The 20000-nt window shown below is 42.9% G+C and overlaps 4 protein-coding genes across 4 annotated transcripts in view; all 4 read right to left on the bottom strand.

Annotated features, from left to right (window-relative positions):
• The window catches only part of LOC134177079 (tyrosine-protein kinase Shark-like), a 5983-nt gene extending 3244 nt beyond the window's left edge, over positions 1-2739 (bottom strand). The window contains exons 1-5 of the mRNA XM_062643782.1: positions 2450-2739; positions 1953-2063; positions 810-964; positions 738-751; positions 56-135 (exon numbers count right to left, since the gene is read on the bottom strand). Coding sequence (XP_062499766.1) covers positions 56-135; positions 738-751; positions 810-964; positions 1953-2063; positions 2450-2734 — 645 coding nt within the window. The 5' untranslated portion in view covers positions 2735-2739. The remainder of the gene's footprint in view (positions 1-55; positions 136-737; positions 752-809; positions 965-1952; positions 2064-2449) is intronic.
• A 7610-nt stretch (positions 2740-10349) lies between these two features.
• On the bottom strand, positions 10350-11717 carry LOC134177801 (uncharacterized). Its single transcript, XM_062644583.1, has one exon. The coding sequence runs from the start codon at positions 11715-11717 to the stop codon at positions 10467-10469; it is 1251 nt and encodes a 416-aa protein (XP_062500567.1). The 3' UTR covers positions 10350-10466.
• Positions 11718-13901: 2184 nt separating this feature from the next.
• LOC134177416 (proline-rich transmembrane protein 4-like) lies at positions 13902-16412 on the bottom strand. Its single transcript, XM_062644192.1, has 3 exons — positions 16299-16412; positions 16038-16160; positions 13902-15439 (listed from the first exon to the last, which is right to left on the bottom strand). The coding sequence occupies exon 3, from the start codon at positions 15428-15430 to the stop codon at positions 14039-14041; it is 1392 nt and encodes a 463-aa protein (XP_062500176.1). The 5' UTR covers positions 15431-15439; positions 16038-16160; positions 16299-16412; the 3' UTR covers positions 13902-14038.
• A 786-nt stretch (positions 16413-17198) lies between these two features.
• Positions 17199-20000, bottom strand: part of LOC134176866 (nicastrin-like) — an 11207-nt gene continuing 8405 nt past the window's right edge. The window contains exons 19-21 of the mRNA XM_062643542.1: positions 18931-19085; positions 17556-17607; positions 17199-17479 (exon numbers count right to left, since the gene is read on the bottom strand). Of these exons, the coding sequence (XP_062499526.1) occupies positions 17381-17479; positions 17556-17607; positions 18931-19085 (306 nt within the window). The 3' untranslated portion in view covers positions 17199-17380. The remainder of the gene's footprint in view (positions 17480-17555; positions 17608-18930; positions 19086-20000) is intronic.

Raw genomic sequence — 20000 nt, forward strand, 5'->3', positions numbered from 1 at the left:
TAATCACGATCCACAGCAACACACAACAGCTAAGACAACAAACACAAAATCTCACAGATTCCTCTTCCTTGTTCACAGCTGTGTGTATAGCCTTCTTCGATCGCCTCATTCTGCTTAGCAACTTTTGCCGCTCAACTGCAAATTCAAATCACACGCTTCAATCAAAACATCAAAACACGCTAAAACAATTCACAATCACAAATATCATTAAATAATAAATTGTTTATGTGTAAACATTAATATCAATAAAAATTAAAATTTAATTGTATAAGTGGTCAATATTGCTACACAAAAATGGATATTGAAGCAGTTGTTGCATGTTTCTAAATTTGAGGTCATGTAATTAAGCTCCCATATTACAAGTCACTAACGCACACAAATTACAACCACAATACAATTACACGTGCCAACGAATCTTCATGCAATACTAAATACCGACAGTTTGTACTAACATGCAATTGTTATCAAATAATTAGCATGTGCGTAATGCGCATGCGCGGAGTGTAAATCACGTGACCTTCCTCAAATTATGTGACTTGAGCATGTACGTATGTATCTATGTATGTATGTATGTATGTATGTGTGTGTGTATGTATGTATGTGTGTGTGTATGTATGTATGTATGTATGTATGTATGTATGTATGTGTGTATGTATGTATGTATGTATAGTGCTGACATTCACATGTAATTGAATTCAACACCAACGTAAACAGTCAACTTTAGCACCGCGTCTGACCTGCAACTTCGCCACTAAATAAAACACAAGAATGAGGGAAACATAGGCAATGTTTGTAGAATGATTGATTACTCTTCTATTGTTAGAGCTTCAAGTTCTGCTGCTAGTTGTTGTCCTGCCGATTTCTCGTCTTTTTTCTCGTTCTCTGTGGCGAGCCAAACGACTTCATAGGATCCGATCTTTTTGGGTGGTGAAGCAATACTTTTGTTGGGACAATGAGTTTTCAACTAAACAACAAACAAAATGAATAAAATAAAATTTTTGTTGTTTAGACAACAACCCTATTGTCTGTCTGTCTGTCTGTCTGTCTGTCTGTCTGTCTTTCTGTCTGTTTGTTTGTCTATTTGTCTGTCTGTCTATTTGTCTGTAATTTGCTTGTCTGTCTGTCTATCTGTCTGTCTGTCTGTCTGTCTATCTGTCTGTATGTCTGTGTGTCCATCTGCCCGTCTGTCTGTCTGTCTGTCTGTCTGTCTGTCTGTCTGTCTGTCTGTCTGTTAATACATATATTTTCAAAGAACAACACTACTACATTCTAGTCTGGCCCAAACGGCCGACGCCATAATTTAACTACGTGCGAATGAAGAATGTCCCAGTCTTGCCAACTTTCTGCTAATTATGCTAGCATTACACCTTTGCAAAGCTACCGACATGCATTTACGCCACAATAACTTAAATTCATCTGTCTGTTTGTCTTTCTGTCAAAATTTGTGTCTGTGTATCTCTGTCTGTCTGTCTGTCTGTCTGTCTGTCTGTCCATCCATCCATCCATCCGACTGCCTGTTTATCTGTCTTTGTGTCTATCTGTCCATCTGCCCGTCTGTCTGTCTGTCTCTCTGTTTGTCTTTCTGTCAAAATTTGTGTTTGTATATCTCTGTCTGTCTGTCTGTCTGTCTGTCTGTCCGTCCATCCATCCGACTGTCTGTTTATCTGTCTGTGTGTCTGTCTGTCCATCTGGCCATCTGTCTATCTTCATTCATTTCAATACATTTTAAGCACACTATCTGTCTGTCTGTCTGTCTGTTTGTCTTCTGTCTGTCTGTGTGTCTGTGTGTCTACCTGTCTGTCTGTCTGTCTGTCTACCTGTCTACCTGTCTGTCTGTCTGTCTGTCTAAACCTAGTCAGCAAAACTTAAATCCTTATGCACACAAAACCAACAAACAACACAAAATTGATGAACACAACAAATACAGTCAACCATTACACTCCACTCCATACTTGTATTGGCAAACCATCAATTCCAGATCGATAAAAGCCAATCAAATCATCCAACGTAGAAAAGAGAGGACCATCATCGATGTGCAACTGCCGACCATTGCCACTCAATTTCTGACCAACAAAATACATTAATTAATTAATTGATTAATACAAACTTAATTCTAAATTAAAACTGTAAATTAATATTTTAATTAAAAAATAAAATACAGTTGATTAAATCCAATAATCTTTAAATAATATTAATAAATTAAATTATCTAATAACATACAATCGTCATTTCATTTCAAACAACTTCTAAAAAATATATATTAATTAATATCAATTAATATTAATTACAAACAACCACTTTGTAGCCACTTTGCTACAAAAATGATGTAGCAACATCAGACCATAAACGACCACGCCCACGCGTAAATCATTTCCTCCTTTTTATTGGTCGTTCTGCATATCACTGCAGCATCAAATCATTACCATTGTTGCTGTGATTTGTGTCTCACCTCGCTGATCTGGAAATTGTGCATTTTCTGTGCGAAACAGACGGAGAGGACTATTGATCCGGGACTTCGGGGACTTTCCCTGACCAGGAAGAGTCCGTCCCTCATGTCCAGCTGCTTGAGACGCTGCTCGGCATCTGGTCGACTCAACGGGCCGTGGAACCACGGTTGGTTGGTCATTGGAAGGGCACGTGAGGAATTGTCACGTGACGCGTCTGATTCAATAGAAATAGTGCGTGCGGGGGGCGGGGAGTAGGCATTCCCTGTAGTACCCGTATTTGCCGCCATTTTAGGGGGCAAGTTTCTGTCCTCGGCAGGTATCTCTGTTTGCGACGGCGGTTTGTACAACATTTCAAGGACGTTCAACTGTGTGTTAGATAGTACGGCAACAGTATACTAATTGCGAAAGATTTAAACCAAATTTTATCGGTGAATTCGCGAGTTTGACGTGATTTCGTAGTCTGATGGTCGAGAGCGATAAAGCTAATTCTTAGAATAGAGATTATGGAACAGAAGTCTAAAAGCCTCTCCGACGAATCGCAGAAGCGATACGAGGAGAAAGTTGTACCCGAGGGCCTAAAAAGAGGTAGAACGGAGGCTCAACTGTGGACGGAGAAGCAAGAAGTCATTCCCGACATGAATTGCAGTGACATGATGTTGTATATGATTGTATGCTGTTAGGTGTACTAGACCTTTCTTGAGACGAACAAATCTCTCTCTACTGGAAGTGATCGTAGCAACCTAACCCATCGTTGCAGATGGTACCCAGTCAGGATTAGTTGAGTCATACACACAGGATGGCTTTCCTAGAATTATTCAGAGTAGCATAGATTACTCTTTTAGTACAGAACATACTAGAAATGACAGCTCTACCAGACAGAAAGTGCTCAGAGCAAACACGCGAATGCTGCGACGGCTTCCAGTCCTTTCTGACTAGGCTGGAGATCCACGCTGCACGTTGTCTGTTGCTCAAATGACGCATTTCAGGTCCCTGACTGGTTGGTATAGCCGGTATAGACTAAAAACGTATGTTGCTGCCCTGAATTCTACGATCGTGGCAGCCGAAAACAGAGCAACTCGTAACCATGCTAGTACGTAAGATGGCGACTTCCGGGATATCACGTGATTGTGACGTCAAACGCACTATCTCTATAAGCGTTGCAGACATGAAGATAGACAGACGAATGTGTAAATATATGAAGATTGGCAGATGAACAGACAGGCTTACAGACAGACAAACAAACAGATTGACGGACGGACAACCGGCAGACAGACAGACAGACAGACAGACAGACAGACAGACAGACAGACAGACAGACAGACAGACAGACAGACAGACAGACAGACAGACAAGTAATTAGCGGTTATTGCTATTGTATCGTAGTTCATGTTTGAAAATATATGTATTGACAGACAGACAGGCAAGCCCTGTGTGGACTCATGATTCGATGATGTCACTCGGTATGATCTGAGTGCCCGAGTTCAGTTCGTCTGCCCCACAAGTGTGAGCCTGGGGACCGCTACACACATTCGAACAATTGGCCTGACATCCTAGTTTATGACTCGGAGACAGGTTCTAACGTCGAGTTAGACGTGGCACTAGCTCATCCAAGGGCATCAGACATCTTACCTCGTGCAGCTACAACTGGGGAAAGCGCGGCAATGAGAAGGGAGCAAATCAAGGAAAACAAGTACGCCCAGGAACGACTACCCGGTGGATACTTGCCAACTGTCGTGCCTCTTGTATTCGAACATTTTGGCCGTTGGGGGGGGGGGGGAGAAAGCGTCTGCGTACTTGAGGGTCCTCTCTGCTTTGTGGAGGGATGACAATGGACGATCTAACATTGCTGAGTTCAAGACAGACTGGAGATGACGATTTTCGATCAAGCTGCAGCAATGCAATGCAAATGTGATCTCTAGGAAGATGGCAGTAATTTCAGCTGGACAAAAATCTTGCAGTGTCCTTGACGAATATCAATTTGTTTTAAACTAAGTGGTTAAATGTATTCTGATCCCCCTATGGGGTCATCTGTTGTAGCCTTAAGTGTTTGTTGTTGATTTAGAGGACCTTTCCTTAGAGACTAGCTTTTAAGCTCTTGATGGAAATTTCTTTGGATTTGAATATATATATATATATATATATATATATATATATATATATATATATATATATATATATATATATATATATATGTATTTGACAGACAGACAGACAGGCAGACAGACAGACAGACAGACAGACAGAAACAGACAGACAGACAGACAGAAACAGACAGACAGATCCCGGATGTTGAACGGTTGGAAGCAAGGAAAGGAAGGATCTGTTTTTACTTCTTTTTGCTCATGTCTGAGACTTTCTCGGAACGGGAGAATTGCCCTGTCCGTTCGTGTTTGTTTGAAGGATCTTTACAGCGAGTTTTGAATCACATTCGCCAAAGTCACAGCTCTGATGACCTACCGCATTGCTTCGTCACGCGTTTGGGCCTTCAGCGCTGTCAATTCTGCCAAAAATGGTTCGCTAAGTTAACTCAACGTCTGGTGCAATGCAAAGTTCGTTCGAAATCTAGTAAGGAAAAGCCTACTGTCGTTTCTCAATCTGTTTCGGTTTCATCACATACACCAGATGTTGATGTTGCTGTGGCAGCGGATGCGAATGACATCAAGCCGGGTCTTATCTCATCGACGTGTACGTCGTTGGAATCTGCGGCATGGCAATATGTTCGAGGAATATCCATAGAAAACATTCTACATGCAACGCCACCTAGATCTGTCCAAGTCATCACGCCAGAGATGAAATCTCGTTTTCTAGATTGTTGTGGACCCGTCCTAGCTAGGATTAGTGAATACCCTGGTGATGAAGATGCGTGGAAATTGCGTTTTCTGCTTCCTAGGATGCGGTTGTTTCCTCCCGCAAGAGGTGGGAAAACGAAGAATAAGTGTATTATTGGAGCATATGATGATTTCAAGAACTTCGGATGGGATCAGTTGATTGATCTCAAGACCAGCCAGATGATGTCATCGAAAGGTAGAAAAGGATCTAAAGATCTAACCAGGAAGTCAGCGCTCCGTTTGATCAGATGTGGTGAACTATCCAGAGCAGCATGAGTTCTCACAAGTTCTGGCTTGGCACCAGCAACAAAGGAGACTATTCAAAAGCTTTCAGCAAACACCCTAGGAAGTCCTCAGTAATTGAAGAGCAATTACCAGATCCTTTTATCGAGTCTCCTGTAGAGTAGTCATCACATCGATTCATTACCAACATAAAGAAAGCTCCTAAAGGACCAGGATGTGGACCCAGTGGCTGGTAGACTCGAGCCAGTCTCTCCCCGCCTTCGTCATTCCCCGGATTGTCAATCCTCGAGACTGGTTTCAGACCGCCTTCTTCTGGTGCAATTAACTTTGAAGAGGTCATACCTTCTAACAGACAGGGTTACATAAACGGATCCCGGGATCCGTCTAGTGGTCGCAGCTTGTAGTTGCACAACAGCCGTAAGCAACGGATAATTGAACGCCTGAATCGGTTAATTGAACGCAAAATACTTTAGAAGAGCAACTGAAAGTCTGTTTCCTGAGTTCCCGGGTTTGTTTGACAAAAACTATTGCTAAGTAACGCAACCATTGTTACGCGAATTGGTAAAGACAGAACACCATCGCTCGCCAAACACAATGCTAACCGAGCATTTACTAGTAATATCGTGATTTGTTAGTAAGTGGTATCCAATTCTTCAGTGTAAATACGTATGCCTATGCCGTGCCTGTTGCTAGGCCATACAGTGTCTAACTGCAAAACAACAGGTTTTCAAGGAAACGGGGCGTCAAAACATTCCATTCTTTACTAGGTAGCTAGCGACCACGCATGCTAGTTGCTAGTTCAGTCGAGCAGCCTAGAGATCTCTCCACTCTAGTGTATAGTGTTCAGTCGGTGATCATTCCCAGTGTAGGGTGCAATTGACATGCAGACCAAAGAGCAGTCCGTTGGTGTCACTACAGCTTTACTTCACGAATGGTAATTATTCTAGACGCACCGATGGAATCCGTCACTAGGCATTGAGATCTCAAACGTACAACTTACGCAGGTTTGAAAATCATTATGAGATCCGCACGCAGTCTGAAGGTTCGTTGACAAACGACGTCCAAGAAGAAGTAAGTATACTATTGCAATCACACCAGAAGCCTCCTCTACTCGAAGCTGACGTCGGAAAGGTGGTCAGAGATGTCTTTGGGCGGAGAGTACAAAGAAAGAAGACAGAGCACCAAGGAAACAGTGTCTACAAATATTTCGGCCTGAAAAGGAAGCGTGTGAACGACGATATAGCACACGACTCTTCTAGGAGACCGTGTTCTTCTGGCCTTCCTAGCACAAACATAAATGTAGTCGACCTCTTGGAGAAAATACAGCAGCAAACGGACGAGCTGGAAAGTGGGAGGCAACAGCGACTGAACCTGGAGAGATAACTTCGTGAATTAGCTTTATATAATTAATAACCTATAGCTAGAGACGTCTAGGTTATGTCTATAAACTTCCTACATGTACAGGCTGTCAGAGCTACGAAACATACCTGCTCTTTCACGATTTCTCAACGACTGAGGCATCCGGCTCGAGACCTCCGGGAAACAAAATAGGCAAGTAGCTACAACTACCTAGATAATCTGCATGTTATTATGTGACCATGAAACCGTATCTACATGACGTAAAATTCCTGAGGGCGGTCTGAAACGGCGAGGATTGACAATCCGGGGAATGACGAAGGCGGGGAGATCGAGCCAGGCTCGAGTCTAAGTGGAACATCTTCGAGTTTTGATATCTGACTTGTTCACAGCTGAGAACCTTTTCAGAGTTTGCTCTATTATTGCAGCTGGCTTAGTTCCTTAACCAATAACAAAGCTATTGTGTGCAGCTCGTCTTATTGCTTTGCCCAAGTCTTCAGGAGATGTGAGGCCCATTGCAATAGGTGACGTGTTTCGACGAATAACTGCAAAGACTATCTGTTCTTAATACAAGGACTCTTTTAGTAAATTCTTTGCTCCTTTACAGCATGGCATTGCCACAGATGGTGGAGCCGATCTTTGGTTCATCATGTTCGGTTGCTGCTAGATTCTCATAAGATTGGGTGAGATGTTTCCCCATGACAACCAAATGCACGCAGGCTTTGGTCCCCTTATCTACTTGCAAGGAGACAGCCCTGTCATACTGTCTTCTGAAGAAGGCATACGTACATCAAGGGGATCCTTTGGGTCCAGTTTTGTTTGCTACTGCAATTCAGAAATTGTTGACCAAATTGCAGAATGATCATCCTTGTGTAGTGGTCTTGGCATATCTAGATGATGTGTTTCTAGTAGGCCCTTCTGATAATGTCTTGGCAGTCTTTGAAGACCTGAAGCCTATGTTCCATAATATTGGTTTGGACATTCAAGACACCAAGTGTGACATTTACAACCCTTCATCTGTTGAGATCGAGTCACATAAATCTATTCCTATCACAACAGAAGGAATATTTATTCTGGGAATTCCTGTTGGAAAGGAAGATTTCATGTCACAGGCATGTGTTACTATTGCAAAACATGGAGAAAATTTATGCCATCAACCACTCACTTTAGGAACTCAAGAAGCTATGTTATTGCTAAGACTCTGTCACTTACCAAGGATGTTTTACTTATCTCGAAGTGTTAAACCCAAAAGCATGCAAGCTGCTGCAGTTCTTCATGATCATCTATCTCGCTCTACGTTTTCAAATTTGTTACAAATTTCTGCCCTTACTGATGAAAAGTGGAAGCAAGCAACCTTGACTATCAGATATGGTGGTTTTGGCTTGACATCATTACAAGAAATATCAAACTTTATCCTCGAAGAGTCCTGAAAATTCTGTAGGCCACATTCTTCATGAATGTTTAGATCCTGATCAATCAATGAATAATCTATTGTCTAATACTAAGCGTCTGCAGCATCATCTGATAGATAAGGTCATGAAAGCTCAAGCCAATATTTTATTGGGTAAAGAATCTGGAAAGGATTCAGCAAGATTACGTTCCTTGTAAGGAAAAGGTGCAGGCTCTTGGCTAAATGCCACTCCATCAACCCAGAATCTCGCAATTTTACCTGGAAATTTCCGGCATTCATGAGGTTGGGAATGGCGATGCCCTTGCCTTTGTTGGCAGATGAGTACGAATGTGAATGTGGAAAAACGATCGATAGAGAAGGGTATCATCTGTTGACTTGTAAATTTGGAGGTGGACCAGTGTGGTCTCACAACTGTATGGTTTCTGTTTGGGCAGGTTGTCTGAGCCAGCTACATGTACCGTACTACATTGAGCCTAAAGATCGCTACACCACTTCCAGTGGAAGGCCAGACATCTATGTTGCGGAATCATTCTGCATGCCAGCAGCAGAATTAGAATTGCATGCTCTATCACATCCATTCAGCAAAGACATCCTATCTAGAGCTGCTTATAGTGATGGTGCTGCCGCATCCAGAAGAGAAAAGATCAAACATACAAAGTATGACTCCCAACTGCTACCAGGAGGGTATGCACCAACAGCAATCCCTTTGGTATTTGAACATTATGGCAGATGGGGTGATGAGGCTCAACCGTTTTTCAAGACTCTTTCTCTCATGTCTTATGATGAGGATGGTCATCAGAATGCATCCAATTTTACAACATATTGGAGACAACGTTTATCAGTTCAGTTACAACAATGTAACGCTAGAGTGATTTCCAGGAAGACATCCCGCTTACTGGAACATACAAGGAAAGTGAAGAGAATGAACAATATACACAATTATTAATGTGCTTTACTGTACAGCCCTATATAGGGCTGGTTTCTGTAGAGTTTTAGTTTAGTAGAGATTTTGTGCGATTGGGACACTAGAGTTGCTTAGTTGTATTGATTGTAGATTTCAATGTTGAAAATATATGTATTGGACAGACAGACAGACAGACAGACAGACAATTTATTCTCATACAGATTCTACTTGTACCTAGGCTAGGATTTTTAAAATACAAATCAGTCCTTGCAAACAACAAAGTCATTACTGTAGTTAACTAATGGACTTGACTTGACAGACAGACAGACACGACAGACAGACAGACACAACAGACAGACAGTCACTTGTATTAGCTTTGATGTATAAAAATATATGAAAATTTGACAGACAGACAGACACAGAGTAATATTTGAACGCTAGCTTACTCTACCGATAACAAGCGCTAACTTTATGCAAAACAATAACAGTCAATGGACAAAATGTTGAATGTCTGTATCATATGTAAAGTCATCAAAGTTGCACTTAGACAACTTTGACAACTTCCTAAAAATCACTCTAGAGTTGCAAGACTGTACAAGACAACAGCTAGAGTGATTACCAGGAAGACATCCTGCTTACTGGAACATACAAGGAAAGTGAAGAGAATGAACAATATACACAATTATTAATGTGCTTTACTGTTCAGCCCTCTAGAGGGCTGGTTTCTGTAGAGTTTTAGGTTGGTAGAGATTTTGTGCGATTGGGACACTAGAGTTGCTTAGTTGTGTTGATTGTAGATTTCAATATTGAAAATATATGTATTGGACAGACAGACAGACAGACAGATAGACGGACGGACGGACAGACACAAAGACAAACACGCAGACAGACGGACGGACAGACAGACACACAGACAGACAAATTAGACAGACGGACTAAAATAGTTCTGACGGACAGACAGACAAATTAGACAAACAGACTAAAATAGTCCTGACGGACAAACAGACAAATTGACACACACACACCACACACACACACACACACACACACACACACACACACACACACACACACACACACACACACACCTTGAACCTTGACTATGCACTACCCCTAGGGGCTGTCATTGTTTAATACGATACAAACACGACTTTCACTGTACTGCACAAATATTTTGGATAATAATTGTATATTAATATCAACATCACTAGTAATCCATCTATAAATATCTACAACATTAACTCTATTAGTCGATTAAAACAGCAGGCAACGAATGCCTATTCCTGGACTTCTCTGATGTTGCCTGCCTCTTTGCATGGTGCAGCTGGTTGGCTTGAAGACAAGGAGTCAGCAGTCAATTTACCATCATTACATATGACCTCATCCAAAGAGGAAGGAATAAATGGAGTGAACACACCCGAGTCAGACGATGACACCTTGTCTGGTGTGTTGTCCATCTCTGGTGTGCTGTCCATCTCTTTGATCTCCTGTACTTTACAATGTCTGTACTCGTTGATGCATTTCCGATCGAGTGCGTTGTGTGGCTGATTCACTGTGGATCTCATGGTGTAGCAGCAGTACAGCTGCATGCCCTCCTTGCCAAGTTTCACAGTCGAGAAGAGAAGCAGCGTGGCGAGCGTGAACTCAACGAGTCTCGTCACGAGCGAGAAGCACCACCAACTTATGTCCGACCCAATGTCACATATCACCGTCTGAACGAGAGCAAACGTGTAGAGAACGCAGAGAACAAATCCGGTCGCTGACGAGATAGAAGTGAGAATGACAAGTCGGCGATACTGGATGTCATACTTAGTGTCTATTGTCTGTCTTTCCATTGTCAACGTTGCACCCGGGAGTGCCTCAGAAATGCTGCTACGATGCAAACCTTGAGCTCCTCGCCTCAAGTAACAGCCAACGATCGGAAAGCCAAGAAACAGGAAGCCAGCCCAAGCAACAAAAAAAGAATAACACAATTGCATGTTGAGACTCTTCTCGATATTATACTTGACCAGCAAGTGCCCGGTGATGCTCACAGCGAAGTGCACCAAGCAAATCCCAAATATCGCCTTCAGACAGAGACACGACTTTGTCATCCACCTGAGCTGTCGCAATCGCATCACAGACTGAAGTAGAACAATAAAGAGAAGACATGAACCTGATGTAATACACGGATGACTGAAGCCAGACAACACGGCCTCTACAGCCTTGTCGAGGAGCCGCCCATCAGTTGCATAATTCACGGTGTGCACCAGAAAGCGACTCAAACCCATCACAGCAATGAGAACCTGCAGTGTGTAGAAGTAGCACACGACTGATCGTGTGTGAGACCGATTCATGTTTCTCACAAACGTCGATTTGCTCTGAAAGAGAGCGACCAGAGCGAGGAGAAAGAGAAAGCCAGAGAAGAGGCCACTGAAGAGATACTGAGCCTTCCATTTCGATGACGTCGAGTTGGAAAGCATCGAGATCATCGCCCAGTCGACATCCATCCAGTCGATCAAGGGACTGCATTTTGTTGAGTTGTTCATGTGTTCCTGCATGCACTCTGGCGAAGCCACTCAACAGGGTGTCCGAGTTTTACAAGCAGCTGTGCTCTACTCTGCTGTCCTGCTGGCGTGTGATGTCGTGTGGTGCTGTACGTGTGTGCTCTCTGAGTATGAGACTGAAACCAGAATTGAGGTTGTAGATATCGATGCCCGGCAACAGTGTGATCAAATGTCTCATCCGTCTGCGTTACATATTTCCAGTACGGTGTGTGTCCAATTAGCTAAAACAAATAACCGCTCGGTACTGAAGGCCACGCCATCTCATCAATGCATATCACTATCCGGTGACCAGTCCGGATGTGTGTGCACACCTACTACTGGTGATCGAATCAGTTAAACTCGAGCATTACAGTTTAGAGTTACCTGTTGGCAATAACAGTGGAGAGTGAGAGCTGTTATTAGCAGACGAGGGCTGTTAATAGAACAAATGCGGTTCCATTGTCTGTTTGCATTTCTGGAGTCAGGGAGTGGGATGTCTGTGATCATTTGTTTTGCCACTTACGTGACAAACGCAAGCCAGCGTAAAAGCTTGCTAACCACCATCAGCTTCCTTTGCACAAAGCAATCAGATAATGAGATGGACTGGACATCCATGACTCAGTAGGTGGTACCATTAGTGTGTATACATTTATGTCTAGTGTAAAAGCAGTTAGGCCTACAGAAATAGTATATTGTAGTCACAAAAGTTGGAATGTTAGTTTAGATCCTAGAAGGTGGAAATGAGTCTCACACAGACGTCTGATGCCAAACTAGGAGACTATAAAAGCTGGCCCAACCCCCTGCAGAAAATTTGTGCAAACTGTTAATTGCCGAGCGTAGCGAGGCTTCTAATCCGGGTACAACAGAAAGAGGCGTGGTCCTATATGGCTCTTCATCGAGCTCTTGTGTGTGTGTGTGTGTGTGTGTGTGTGTGTGTGTGTGTGTGTGTGTGTGTGTGTGTGTGTGTGTGTGTGTGTACGTACACAAATCTCAAATTTCTCCTTCCCACGTGCACGACCACGTTTCATGATAGGACCTACCTTAAGAATCGTTTCCGTGTCCGACTACAGATGAGTCTAAAAATGATTCGTGCAAGTGACCAAACGGCGAAGAAAATGCTTCATGAACTTTCGTCGCCTCATCCTTTTGTATTGTAGTTAGGGACTGTGTGTACTTGACAACCAAGAAACACCTTCAGGAGTTGAATGCCACCTACAGTCAACTATTCACACGTCCCATACTACAATCAATCCTTTACTACTCTGTGCTGCATCTAACACTGTTGATAGTCAATGTTTGCTGATATCAATTTCTATGTCAGTAAATACCATACCACTGTCGTTACTGTGTCGTGTTCTACGACTCTGTTAGGTATTACCTAGTACACACACGAGAGGCTGCGGTTCCACGTGGCTCTATTGTCAGACTCACACCACGCACCCTCAAGTTACACAGTACCCGTATCTACCTGCTACTATATATAGTCCATATATACTCTACAGTTACAACGGAACCGAGTGCATACCTAGACTGTACATTTCAATTGTCTTGATCACGATCGCAAAACGACGACTACCTATACCAGGCCTATACACGTAATCTAGGAAGTTTGCATGTTTACTTGCATGACAGCTAGGGTTTCAACAAATACGTATTGTATTGTATAGCTACGACTCGTCGTTTCAGTAGGCGATCTGAAACTCCGTTGGACGTTTTACTCACGAACGCGAGGCGCCTACGGATACCGTACAACTAGTTAACTTAGTATTCAAGATGTAGAGCATTTGATGTGTATTACTATTCTAATATTATGCGCAATGCATGAGGTATGGAACTCACGTGACTGTTGTTGCTCTCACGTGACTGTTATTGTTCTCGTGCGAAAGTGCGGGGAGCGCCAAAGATGGATGGGTGATACCCAAGATCAAGTTGGAAGATCTCGTGACTCATATTTTGATATTTCTTCATGGATCACTTGAGCATGCGGGCAGTCAGGTAACCAATGTTGCAAATTGTGCGCATGCGTAAATGAAAATAATTCCATAATTTTATTTCAAATGTTTAGAAATTTGTTTTAAATTTGTCTTAGAATGAGTTGCTAGGATACAAGCCGTCCTGTGGTAATCGGTGATGAGGCACTTTACAGAAGACCAATCGATGACGTCACCTGACTAGGTTGCTACATGCTCACAGTAATTGATGTTATTATATTAATATGACTGAACATAATTAAATCGTTAGAAAAGTTCTGTTGCCATGGCAACATACTAATAAATCTCTGACAATTTCAACGCGTATACGTCATACATCCCTTACCATTGGACTCACTCTTGGTCACTTAGACTGTCGCAGTCAAATGGGATTTCAATTGTCTCGGTATCTCGTCTCATTAGTGGACTGGGTGGTTTGCCAACAGCGGAAGCAGAAACCGATCTCGAAGGAGACAAACTCTTCTTTGCACAAAGGGAAACGTCCTGGTAACTGATGAAATGATGACATGACGATTTGAGCAACGGTTGAGGTGTTCCTACTGAATCATTGATTTCAACTGTTGTTTCAGACGGATGGTCATCTTGCTTTAGTACTGCAACATTGGTTAACTCCGCAGTCACATAAACGCCGCTGTCGACAGATATTTGTGCTTCTTGCTGGATAGCTCTATTGCCGTTGCGTTGTTGGTGTGACAAGACAAACGTTCGATTTTGTTGTCTCTCCATTTGTACGTCTTGCTTTGGTTCGATGGTGCATGACTTGAACAACACACAACGAATGCACGACTGCTGGTTAGGATCATATGTCGAATAGAGCAACAAGATGCTCATGATTATCTCACCAAGTCGAGCAATGGACTGAAACGTCCACCACAGCCACGGATCAGAGTGACAGTTGCTCGAGTCTCGTCTCGCCTTTCCGTACACATCCAACACAAAGTAGATCTGCGCAACAAGCAACAACACTCCACACATCGCACTGCAGTACGTCAGCCGAGCGACTTTCAAAAGCGGCTCCTTCCTTGCTCGTCGTTTCACGCTCCGAGACGTGTGAATCAGATTGCAAATAATCTTATGACCGACAACCGGAAATCCGATGAACATGAAAAGGCCCCACAAGCAGAGATAAAAGTAGCAAACCAACCCAATGATTTTTGGCTTGATATTATAGGAGATGAGGAAATCTCCTGTGACATTCGATGCGAAATGCACCAAACAGAGGATCCCGATCACTTTCCAGTTCATTATATTTCGGCTCACAAAGCGAACTTTTGATGCCTCGACGAGAGTCAGAAAGATGAGCGAGAACGAGGAGAGCAAACAAGGCAGAGCCAACCCGAAAATAAATCTCTGTAGAGGCAAAGGTAGCGCGACCGGATCCATCGAACCGTACGGATCGATAACCAGACTGATAAATCGTGTCACTCCGATGATCAACAGCAACACCTGAAGAGTCAAAAAGTACCCAGTCTTGAATCGTCCTTCTTTCCGTTTGGTGAGCAGATAGGCAGCAGTCAGAGCCAACAGAATGAATGCGATCGCATAGACATACACATGCACCTCCCAAGCAGCTCCCCACTCCTTCATTGCAGACGACCAATCGGGATGAGGCTCGGGCTGAGGCTCGAACAATGCACCATCACAGTCAGAGTGATTATCATAGTGTACAGGCTCGGGCTCGGGTTCTGACTCTGGCTCAGGCTCAGCACGCACGCGTCTCTCCATTCCACAATCCTGAAACCAAACAAACACAATAAACAACAAAAACACAGTGAACAAACAGATGCGGCGGAAGTGAGTGGTGGCACTTGTGGGCGACATTTTGCTACCTTATGTGTAACAATCACAACCGAAAAATGACATTCACAATTCAAACCCCACACCCCATGACCTCCAAACCTTCATCTTTTAGAATCTCAACAAACGAGCTCAACGCTCCGTCTCACATCCAGAAGCCAGAGGAATAAAATACCAACGCATATCATGACGATTCGACACGCAAAGACGAGACGCAAGTCGCACGGCCGCGAAAAAATGTGTAGCGAGATGTTGCTACAATGTCACAAGCCACACACCCTAGCCTACACTCGATGCCGAGAGAACCAATGGGTAATACCCTAGGGACAACGATAACAATCAAAACGTGTACAGCGAAATGTCGCTACGGACGTCTTGATGCCGAGAGAACCAATCAAAAAGGCCCTACGAATGTGTAGCAAGATGCTACACACCAGCGACACACCCCAACTCGGTTTTACCAAGACAACCAATAGGCGATACCCTAGGGACGACGCCAACAACCGAATCAGACAACACAATGCACTCAGCTAACCTCGTTTTTGCAGGTTTTCTCTCACACGAGCCGTTCGCAAATTCGGTAAAAACTCAAGACGTGGGCGTCGCACTGCACTCGAACGTGAGACGAGAAATGAGACGCTCGAAGCGTCAACGGACTCTAACAACAAATAGAAAGCGTCTAAACAGCTGATTGAGTTATATTACCATCGCTGGTTGGTTGGAGTTAACGAGAGGCACATCTCCAGGATGTAAAACTCTCTGGTCGGCTGTTATGCTTGCTAACGGTCGCTCTTACCTGAAACTGTTGTGTCTGTGCTTGCTGATAGGAAGGGAGTCGAGTGGCTGGTCGGGCACGACGCTGCGATTACGAGCAATGCGAGAAATGTGACACAAGAAATCCGATAGCAACAAGTGGATGACCACGCCCCATCCGCACGTGCGCGTGTTACAGCCGGTTCACTGCGGTTGCGCTGACGACATCGACTTCCGCGAACCGATTACAAAGAATCGAGAAACACGTAGCACAAATGGTCACCACCACAACCCGGTTTACTAGAAAATTCTAAGCTAAAGTTGGTAATAGAAAATTCTAAGTAATTTGCCGCGGATACCTAAACCTCGCGCGGCCTACACTTGACTGTAGTCATGGATGAATGTACCGGTAGTGGAGATGGTTTCTAGTACTCTTTTATGTTTTACTTTATAACACAGTAGTGTGTTAGTTGTGCATTAATTAATAAAAATAATTTAAAATTTTTTAACCTCGGATGCCTACACCTCGCGCGGCTTACACTTGAACTGTGAACCTAGTCATACATGAATGTACCGCCACCGGTAGTGGCGATGGTTTTTAGTCCGCTTTATGTTTTATTCTATAACACAGTAGTGTGTTATTTGTACATTAATAACAATAATTTGAAAAAATAAAAAAGTTACCTCGGATGCCTAAACCTCGCGCGGCTTGCACTAGTCATACATGAATGTACCGGTAGTGGCGATGGTTTCTAGTACGCTTTTATGTTTCACTTTATAACACAGTAGTGTGTTATTTGTATGTACATTAATAAAAAATAACTTAAAATTTGACCTCGGATGCCTAAACCTCGCGCAGCTTAACAGAAAAATTAATATATTAGATGGACAAATTCTGTAGTGTAAAAACACGACACGTATAACGCACTACTGTTTTATACAAATAGAAGAAAATGCGCGTATTGAAGACCACTACTTCAATAATTAATATAAATAATTTGCCTTGGATGCCTAAACATTGCGCGGCTTACCTTACAACAATCATTATTATATTGAATCGACAAATTCTATAAACATAATCATACACGAGTGTAAAAATGCGGCTAGACTAACATGTGTAACACACTACTGTTCGATAAACACTTTCTCAATTCGTCGAGTGACGAAGAAAACGAGAGCGAACCAGACGACCAACACCATACAACCGACTCCCAGGGTGACATCCTGAACACAGAGACAAACACACAAAGAAAAACGTCAGAAAACGAATGCAAACAGGCAGTGAATAATATTGGTGTACCTCCAGCTGGTCGTCCGAGACAACATACATGACGACAGTCGGCGTGTCCCAACTGGAAGGAATAGAAAACGTTTTGGTTAGAAATGAGAGACAAATTTGATGATTTTTGATCAGCGGTAGATGCTGAGAGTTGTAGGTTGTGAGGCTAATAGTCTGTAATGAGTGTGTATATGTACTGTATTATCATTACAAGGGCACTGATTTTAGTCTCCAACCCATGGGCATGTACATGTGTGTGTGTGTGTGTGTGTGTGTGTGTGTGTGTGTGTGTGTGTGTGTGTGTGTGGTGTGTGTGTGTGTGTGTGTGGTGTGTGTGTGTGTGTGTGTGTGTGTGTGTGTGTGTGTGTGTGTGTGTGTGTGTGTGTGTGTGTGTGTGTCTGAGTGGTGTGTGTGTGTGTGTGTGTGTGTGTGTGTGTGTGTGTGTGTGTGTGTGTGTGTGTGTGTCTGAGTGGTGTGTGTGTGTGTGTGTGTGTGTGTGTGTGTGTGTGTGTGTGCGCGCGCGCGTGCATGTATGTGTGTGTGCATGTGTGTGCACATGCGTGTGTGTGCGCATGCGTGTGTGTACATCCATTTGTCTATATGTATCTACATGTACGCAGCATGTGTATGTATAGACATACACATGTAGTATATATGACAACATTCCATGCTCTCGAGATCTTCACAACAAGATCTTTACACTTGGAGATCATTGATGCCCATGATCCTCCACAGCTCAGAAACAAATACCTAATCCAGTGGCATCAAACTCTACTAAAACATTGTACATTCATTTCCTTGTTGGCATTCTGTGGTACTGTATAAACAAAATTCAATTTGGAAGCGAGCCAGTAGAAGTCATGCACAAGCATTCAACGTCATTTGCTTTAATTTACCTCTATGTATTATAATGTTACACTCACAGTTGTAACCCATACAATAAGCATGATTACTACATAACTGGAAGACATGACTTTGTATTGGTTCCTCTTCCCTAAAGAGCCTTACCAAAAAACAAAGAATTTCTTGTAGGTAACTAAGCGAGTCAGTGACAGCCTTGCTACATCCGTCATAGTTCAAATTGGTGTCTGCAGAGGGCGATTAGACTAAGGCATGTTGTGTGGGAAACAAGTGGGGGTTGTTGTTATTGCAGGTGGGACTTTATAGTGCATGATTTGATGAGTGGAGGAAAAGGTGATGAGGCTGTGGTTGTAAGGGTTATTAGAGAAGGGCTTCTTTGGTTGATTTGATTAGAAGAGGAAGTTGGGAGGTTGACATGTGACCACATGAATGTGGGTTTGGTAGGTGGGTTGTAATGTGGTGTGTGTGTGTGTGTGTGTGTGTGTGTGTGTGTGTGTGTGTGTGTGTGTGTGTGTGTGTGTGTGTGTGTACTTACACACTCTCGGCCCACGTAGAATACTGATTCTTCTCTTTGTCGTAGTTGCCATCAACAAACGCGGGTGACTTCACGGTGTATTCATAAACGTAAGCCTCATGGCACTGAATCCTGCTGTGATTATCAGCATTTTGCATTGTATACCATTTACGTAGCTAAAACAACAAAAATATAATAAACAACAAACATACATATACATAAACAAACAGACAGACTGACAGACAACTGACTGTAGGTTTTAGTTTGATAGAAGTGCAATGAGGACAGTAGAACTTGCTTAGTGTGTTGTATGTAGGTTTCAATGTTGAAAATATACGTAATGGACAGACAGACAGACAGACAGACAGACAGACAGACAGACAACATGCAAAATGGGTGGAGGCCCATTTTGGTCTCATAATTCTGTTGTTTTATGTTGGTTTGAATGCATGAGCAGTCTACAAAGCCAACATCAAATCGAACCAAAAGATAGATATACCACATCCAACAATAGAGCAGACATTGTTGTGTTTGACTCAACATGTAGGGAAATGTTGAGCTTGATGTGGCCCTTACTCACCCCTGGAGCCAGGGCATTCTGCGAAGTGCAGCAACTATGAATGGACTGCAGCAAGAAGAAGAGAAGACATCAAACATAGCAAACATTCTCAAGAGCAGTTGCCTGGAGGGTACACTCCTACCCTTATTCCACTACTTTTCGAGCACTTTGGTGGGTGGGGAGAAGCATCAACATTCCTCAATAAACTTTCCAAACTATACAGAGATGAAGAAGGAAGAAACAATTCCTCAGATTCTAAGACACATTGGAGAAGACGTTTGTCAGTACAACTTCAGCGTTGCAATGCCTCGGTGTTGGCTAGAAAGATGATCAGAGTAACATATGGACAGCAAGCTGGCCAGAGTCTAGATGTTGTTCAATTTTCAATTCAGTACACTAAGTTTGTAGTCTCCATAGGGAAGCTTTTTAATTCTACTTGTTATGTATTTTGTGTAATCTATTGTTGTAGTTGTGACACTTAGTTCATTAGCTGTTACTTTTGTTTCACATGTAGTAGCTTTGATATATAAAA

The sequence above is a fragment of the Corticium candelabrum genome, chromosome 3 (genome assembly GCF_963422355.1).
Source record: "Corticium candelabrum chromosome 3, ooCorCand1.1, whole genome shotgun sequence".
NCBI lineage: Eukaryota > Metazoa > Porifera > Homoscleromorpha > Homosclerophorida > Plakinidae > Corticium > Corticium candelabrum.

Bases quoted from the DNA above. Each gene is read 5' to 3' on its own strand.
- LOC134177801 (XM_062644583.1), bottom strand. From the start codon at position 11,717: ATGAACAACTCAACAAAATGCAGTCCCTTGATCGACTGGATGGATGTC.
- LOC134177416 (XM_062644192.1), bottom strand. From the start codon at position 15,430: ATGGAGAGACGCGTGCGTGCTGAGCCTGAGCCAGAGTCAGAACCCGAG.